The 7720-nt window shown below is 39.9% G+C and overlaps 1 protein-coding gene across 1 annotated transcript in view; it reads left to right on the forward strand.

Annotated features, from left to right (window-relative positions):
• Positions 1 to 419: 419 nt before the first annotated feature.
• The window catches only part of TAOK3 (TAO kinase 3), a 51735-nt gene continuing 44434 nt past the window's right edge, over positions 420 to 7720 (forward strand). Inside the window, exons 1-4 of the mRNA XM_010163617.2 lie at positions 420 to 598; positions 4682 to 4753; positions 6228 to 6329; positions 6953 to 6998. Of these exons, the coding sequence (XP_010161919.1) occupies positions 479 to 598; positions 4682 to 4753; positions 6228 to 6329; positions 6953 to 6998 (340 nt within the window). The 5' untranslated portion in view covers positions 420 to 478. The remainder of the gene's footprint in view (positions 599 to 4681; positions 4754 to 6227; positions 6330 to 6952; positions 6999 to 7720) is intronic.

The following is a 7720-nucleotide window of genomic DNA, read 5'->3' on the forward strand; positions in this document are numbered from 1 at the left end:
TGGGAGTAGAGAAACAAAGCAAACAAACAGCAGAGAAAAGTAGGAGGAACAATGGTGATAGTCTGAAAACTGACACATTAGGAGGCCAGCATGAAAAATAACAAACTGGTGTCACAGGATGTTTTGCATAGCAACAGGACTCTTGTCTTCAAGTGGACTTTAGTGTAACTGCAGCATTTGCTTCCTGTACGAGATAAAGAGCTGTTGTACTCTGAACGCATTTTAATCTCTATATCTAAATTGGACTAATAATTAAAAAGGATTAGCTGAAGGAAACGATAGTCAAGTTTATTGCTCCTGAAAGTGTTTCCTCTTATTTTGCTGTCAGAGAAGTGAGAACAGAAACATGAGTAAGGGAAACAGATTAAAGATGAACTTTTTCCCCAGGTGCTGAATGCTGTCTACAAACTACTTTGTCGATGAAGGAAGAAATTGATTGGAAATCGAAAGCGCGAACTAGTTTGTAATACTGTTCAACATGCGCAAAGGGGTGCCAAAGGACCCAGAAATAGCTGACCTGTTCTATAAAGATGATCCTGAAGAAATATTTGTGGGTTTACATGAAATTGGACATGGAAGTTTTGGAGCAGTTTACTTTGTAAGTATAGTTCTTTACCTCCTTTTTGGAAAACGGAATCATTTGAAGTGACATTTTAGAGTTTTTCAGCATTTGTAAAAGTGAGTGACCTCTGAGCTCCTTCTGGTTTGTGTGCATTAGCTTTCTCACAACACATCTCAAAAATCAGTGTTTCCAGAGCACTCCTGAGCTCGTTACTGTTACATCTGTATTTATAGTAGCAGTTGACTATAGTCTTAATAGTGCACCCGAGTATTCAGGTTAAGTATATGGTATCTTGTGCTGTCTGATGCTGAAAGTTGAATTTAAGTCGTTGGAAATTAATTAGCCAAACTGGAATTTCAAGATACTCTACTTAGTGCTCATATGTTTGTAAATCATTGCAAATTAATAGATCTAGTGAATTAATGATTCAGAATGCGTTTGGAGTTAAAAGCTACTTTTGTTAATGAATTAGTGTTGTGGCTGCTTGGGTAAAGATACTGTGTAAGTCACGTCAAATTTCATTCAGGTTTTTGAATGCTGCTCTGATAACTTAGGAGTTAGAGGTACCTTTGAAATACCATTTTGTTTTGCCACCCTCCTTGTCCCTGTGTTTATCTCATAACATACTGTTTTCAATGGCAAATGTTTAAATGGCAAAAGCAAAGAGAAAGTCCGAAGAGGAATGAGAATTCAAGCGAGGAAGATGTATTACCTTAATCGATACAGTCAAGACAATGTAATCTGGAAAGTGAGAAAAATACTGCTTTTACAATTAATATCAAACAAAGCCAAATCCAAAATACTGGATTTGGAAATAATTATAATCCAGTTGCTATCAATGAAACTAAAATAGAATTAACTACGAAAAAACAAGTCAAAGACAAATTAAAGCTGCTTGGTAGCATGGCCTGCCACTCCAGAAGATCAAGTTCACTAGAACTGAGATTTCTGAATATCAGACACTAAAGTATTTTGATAAGTACCCTTACACCTGTAACTCCAGCAACTGGGAGTAGCTATCATGAATTATTTGCAAGTGCTCCAATTCACTGTTTATAGTTGTGAGGAGGTGTTGGTGGATGTCAGAAGAGGAGAGGAGCCTGATATTTCGTGTCAGATAAGCAGTTGCATGTGTGTTTTGAGGGATAATGTGATACAATTCCTCACTGTACAATCTGGTAATAATGATACAGGGTGTTTCTGCCGTGGGGTTGTCAACAGTGGGACAGGGTAGACTTACTTATTCCAACAGATGTTGGAGTAAGTGACAGGTCATTGAAAGTATAACGTTAAATGTACTACATGTGCAAGGGCATGAGGCTGTATAACTTACAATACATTTTGATCCACTCCATAAGAATAGCAAACATTTTTTCAGGTGGGACTAGGGAGGTCCTACCCAGTGTTTTTCAAAACCAAAGGGAAAGGATGTATGGTATGCTTTAGGGTAAAGCTGAAGTGGTGAGAGTGCCATCTTTATCCTTCACCTCTGCTGTCAGAGGTTCCACATACTTCCAGGGAAAGTGAGGAGTGTTAAGAGATCTAATCTACCCAAGCAGGCTTACAGCTTGCATTTCCCTGATGCTTCTCTTCCTTCTTTCCCTGGATGATTTATTTAACCAGTCTGCACTTTAAAACATTGGAGCCTCTTAGCCAGACTGCATGTTCTTGCAATATCCCAGCAGCAGCTGCATCCTCACCTTGATGGTGATTGCAGTTGTGCCTCTAGTAATATTACTGTAGCAAGATAGTAATCAGCTTCATCGTTTCCTATGATCCATCCGCACTTCTTCGCCACTGTTTGAAACTTAAGCTTTGCTTCCTGCTGCATGAAGCACTTGGGATCCAGTAAATTGTTCTTTGGAGTCTTTGCCCTGTCCTGCTGTGTGTGTAAGTAACAAGCAGGAGCTCATCTGTGTGCAGTTTTCAGTGCACAGGAGCCTGGGGTCCATCTGTTGACCTGAGAAAGGCTTCCAGCTACGTCCTGCTTTGTGTGGGTCACGCTAGAGCTCTTCCCTACCACACAGGGGATGCTGTGCATCTTTGGTTTGGTTTTCCTCCTTTTTAAAAGCTTTTCTAGCCTGTCTTATATCTTGATTCTTATGCATTTTAGAGTAAGTCAAGGGCTGAGAATGGGATCTCAGATCATCATGGCAAAATTTCCAGGGATCCTGACATGCTTGGTATCAAAAGAGGAGAATAAGTCAAAAAAAACTTTGAGGGAACAGGGCTTTCTAAATCATCCAAAAGAATGGGGTAGAGACTTCAGATACATGAAGAGAGGCAGGCCATGGATTGCTATGCTGTTGCTGCATCTCTTTAACCCTTTTACTTAAATTGGTACTGACACTACTACAAACAGCAAATGCATTGATCTATATCTTGTCAATGTTGGTATTGTGGATTAATGTGATTATTCTAGTAGAAACTTCAAGTCACGCTCAATTTTTGCAAGCTGTTTTGTTTTCCAGCACACTGTTGCCAAGGCTTGGCAAGATAATTTGAAATTTCCCTTATTGTTTGAAAGAAATGATACGTCATATGTCAGAAGGCTAAGAAAAAATACGTCACTTCTCACAAGGTTTTAAACTTGATGCTAACTTGATTTGAAATCAACTAAGTTGATTTCACGCTTGACTTCAGAAGAACAGTTTTCGTCAAAAACAACCTACTTAAATCCATATGAGAAAGATGGAAATGTGGTAAAGCAGATGAGGGCAGTGTAAAGGAGGTTTTGCAAGCAAAATGTGCTTGTTTTCTGCCAGGCTTTTCATTAAAGATCTACAAGTATGACCAAAACCACTTCAGCAAGTGGATATTTTCTATCAAGTGTGCTTCAAGTTATTTCAGCCAGGAGGATCCCAAGCACTTGGTACAGCAAGAACTTCACCCACAACTGTGAGAACATGGCAGTGTGCCATCCAGCAAAAAATTACAGCTGAAATGAGAGATACTGTGTTCACGTGAAGATACTTGGAATTAGTGTAACAGGCAGAAATACTTGGAAATCTCTTTAGAACACCAGCATTAATTGATCTATTTGAGTAAAATACTCTTGATCCTTTGTGTGCTGAATCAGGATGAGGAGTGGTTAGGAAGGGTTTTGCCGTATCCAAAAGTGACTTGTTTTCAGCTTTCTCTAACTCATTGGAGGAGGAGTACGTGCTGTGGAGAGTCTCACTCCCTTTAGTAATTCCTGTGCTCTGTTGGTTCACCCAGTATCCTTTTTCTTTGAAGCCACTGGGTGCATCATGAAATGTCTTTCATTAATATGCTACTTGGAAGTATCGTACTCATCCTCTCAAGCAGCTGAAAAAGGGATTTACCACATATAGCTTCTATTGAATTCTAAGCTTTTAACTGTCACTAATTTTTTGTCCCAAAAATGGTTGGAGGTACTGGGATTTCAACAACTCAGAAAACTTGAAGGTTTTAAGTCCTTAACATGCAGAAATGAGGGCAGTGCCAATCCAGGCAAGTAGAACTTTTCCTAAAACTGAGTTTTCATCCTCCAGTCACCATCCCTTTATCATACATGCTGCAGAAAAGTAGAATTTTACTGACTGAGTAGTATTCATTGTACAATTGAGATCTGGAGCAGTGAAAGGAAGGTTGCTTTTTTAATTGAAATGAATTCCAGAATGAAGCATCTTCCTGGAACTGGAAATTGAAATAGCTGTTTGAGAATGTCACTGTTGTATGGGGTTTTTTATTAAATCAAACAGACTTTGATCCACTGCTATATTTGTTTCTTAAAAAAACCTTTTGGAAATTCTTTTTTTAATCTAAAACTGTTTTTACTCCAATTCCAATAAAACTATTTCATGTGTTCTCAGTAGGTGCAATATTTTGCCTTTTTTTGTGTATCAGTAGAGAGGTAGCAAGCACAGTAAGGGCTGAGGGAGAGACAGTGGATATGGACAGACAGATAAAGTCAGAGGAGGGGGTTATAATAGTTGTCTGGTAAATCTTATCATGAGGAAGATGTCCCTGAAGTGTGGGAGCTTGCAAGGAGGCGATATAGGAGAAAAAAGCCTGCATTTGCCAAATGTACAGCTCGCTCCATGGGGAGGAAAAAAATTAAACTTTTTTCAATCTATTTCTTTTTCCCTACTCCAGGCTACGAATTCCCACACTAATGAGGTGGTGGCAGTCAAGAAAATGTCCTATAGTGGAAAGCAAACGAATGAGGTAAGATGAATAAAGCCAATTCCACATGCAGAAGCTGTTGCGACCATAATATTATAGAATCATAGAATGGTTAGGATTGGAAGGGACCTTAAAGCTCATCCAGTTCCAACCCCCCTGCCATCAGCAGGGACACCTTCCACTAGACCAGGTTGCTCAAAGCCTCATCCAGCCTGGCCTTAAACACTTCCAGGGAGGAGCAGCCACAACTTCCTTGGGCAACCTGTTCCAGTGTCTGACCACCCTCACAGTGAAGAACTTCTTCCTAATATCTCATCTAAACCTCCCGTCTTTCAGCTTAAACCCTTTTCCCCTTGTTTTGTCATTAACTGCCCTTATGAAAAGTCCTTCCCCAGCTTTCCTGTAGCCCCTTCAGGTACTGGGAGGCTGCTATAAGATCTCCCCGGAGCCTTCTCTTCTCCAGGCTGAACAGCCCCAACTCTCTCAGCCTGTCCTCACAGCAGAGCTGCTCCAGCCCTCACATCATCCTGGTGGCCCTTCTCTGGACTTGTTCTAACTAATCAGTGAAATTAGCTGCATATTTCATTTGACCCTAGCAGACCAGCTTTTTAATGTGTTAGCTGTTGCTCACTTCCATAGGAAGCCTGGAGATTTGTAGAGGGGGAAAATGAGCTTATGCAATTTTTGACAAATAGTTCATTTTGAGGAAGTGAATGGGAATTTGGAATGCTTGTATGGTGGTTATTTCAGTAATAATTCCAGTAATAAATACATTTAGAGCATACTGGCTGCTGGAGCTATAACCACAACTTCTTGAGATGTTGCCTGACATGTATAGCTGATTTAAAACACTTTTCAGGTTCTATAAACTAAAATTGCATAGACCTTGTATTCAGAATATCAGTCTTGCTTCAACTGTTGCTTGTCAGTTGCTGCTCTTATTTTTGTGTTGTGATGCTTTGAACCTGGATTGAGTCCATTGGTGCATTGACATGCAGTGGAGAACGTGTTTGTTAAGAGCAAACAGGGATGGTTTAAACCCATTTTTCCTTGCTTATTTGTTGGTCTCCCACGTGTGCTGAAGTCTTCCAAATGTCAGTGGCTTTGTGCTGCGTTACAGAAGGAAGTGAACAGCTAATTCCTCCTGTCTCTAGCAGATATTATAGGTGGTGTTGTCTGTTTGGGCAAGTGGGTTTGTTACTAAGCTTAAGATCTCTGGACAGTTCAATATGCAAAAAAGTATCAATGCTTTAAGTAAAATGTATTGCTGTTAAAAGGAGAGAAGAAAATATTTTTGCAATCCTCAAGCTGTTTAAATATGTCTTGGGGAGTGCAATTTGGATCCAGACAACTGATGTGCAGGTGTGCTTCTGCAACTATGACTCTTACAGTCTTCACATTGTAAAATATTTTTATGGTTGCTTCTCAGCCTGTACTACAGCATGTGGTGTATGAGAGTACATAGGGGATTAAGCAGAAAAATGTATTTATACCTTTTTGCCTTTTTTTTAATTAGAAATGGCAGGATATCATCAAAGAAGTCAAGTTTCTACAACAGCTGAAGCACCCCAACACCATAGAGTACAAGGGCTGTTACCTGAAGGAGCATACAGCATGGGTGAGTGAGTGATGTGGCATTTAGAGGTCTTCATGAGCAGAAAAGGTACAGTACAGCAATCAGATATTCAGTATATGCAGTGTCTTTACATGCAGCAATATTCATCCCGTGCTGCTTGTGGTCTCTTTCACGTGAAGAAGCTTCCAGGTAATTTAAAGGGAATAGATATTTAGGATATTGGAACAAATCCCCGTTTCTCTGAGGCAGGCCTCTGTGTTTGTGCAGGTTAAACAATTATTATGGAACATCCTCTGCAGTATCTCCCCACAAATCTCTCAGTGCCTAAACCTTCTTTACACCAACGATAGATGTGTTGATGCTGCTGGAATGTTTGGAGCATTTTATTTTGTTTGTAATTTATTGCATTTCATAGAATCATCTAGGCTGGAAAAGACCTTTAAGATCATTGAGTCCAGCCATAAACCTAACACTGCCGAACTCACCACTAAGCCATGCCCCTAAGTGCCACATCTGTAGGCCTTTTGAATACCTCCAAGGATGATCACTCAATCACTTTGCAACTTCAGGTTTTATTTGCTTCTACTGCTTCAAAGCCATTTGAGTAGTAACTTTGTGGAGAGTGTCTACCCTGTTATTTAAAAACATGCTTTTTTTTCTTGCAGTTGGTTATGGAGTACTGTTTAGGATCAGCTTCTGATTTGCTAGAAGGTAAGTTTTATATAGGCATTGATATTCTTTTTGCTTGTGCCCCTTTTGTCTATAGTGGGAGGCTGTTTTCTCACAGACTGGTATTTTGCAGATGGTAGAGGCAGTCTGTCTCTGCCACTCCATTCTGTAGCTAGAATGCCTGTGTTTGTCATGCCAAGGGTAAGCTGAGACTTTCCCAGGAGGACAGTGCTATGTTGGCATGCACATTTATGTGTTGTAAAACAAAGATGTAAACATATATAGCTATGTTCTTGTCATTTGTGCCTTGATGACTGAAGCAGACTGCCTCTTTTCTGAATATCTATAAGAAAAAACCTGCAGAGGTCACCTTTGTCTTTGCTGTGTGCTTACTAGGAATAATTACAGATGGTTTTATAGAACAAGAGGCTGATATGACCTTAAAACCAGAACAGCAGCACCTGCAGAGGAATAGGGAGTCTAGCTGAAGTTTGCAAAAACTAGTACTCTGTGGGCTATACCTTTTGTATCTAAGATACAGTCAGCCAAAGGCACATGCTGGTCATATTTGGGGATATATGGTACATGCTCTGGTACATCTTTGTAGCTGGTATTCCTCATTTATCTTTTTTCTTGGATATTTGGGGGGAAAAAAAGTGGGAAGTTTTCCTTGTTAAGGACTAAATGAGTATTCAAAATACATTTGGTAAGCTGTGCTTCAAACATATCTCCTGGTGTTAACAGTAACTGTTGGCCCTAGCAGG

Source organism: Antrostomus carolinensis, unplaced genomic scaffold, assembly GCF_000700745.2.
Source record: "Antrostomus carolinensis isolate BGI_N321 unplaced genomic scaffold, ASM70074v2 scaffold16932, whole genome shotgun sequence".
In the NCBI taxonomy this organism is placed as follows: domain Eukaryota; kingdom Metazoa; phylum Chordata; class Aves; order Caprimulgiformes; family Caprimulgidae; genus Antrostomus; species Antrostomus carolinensis.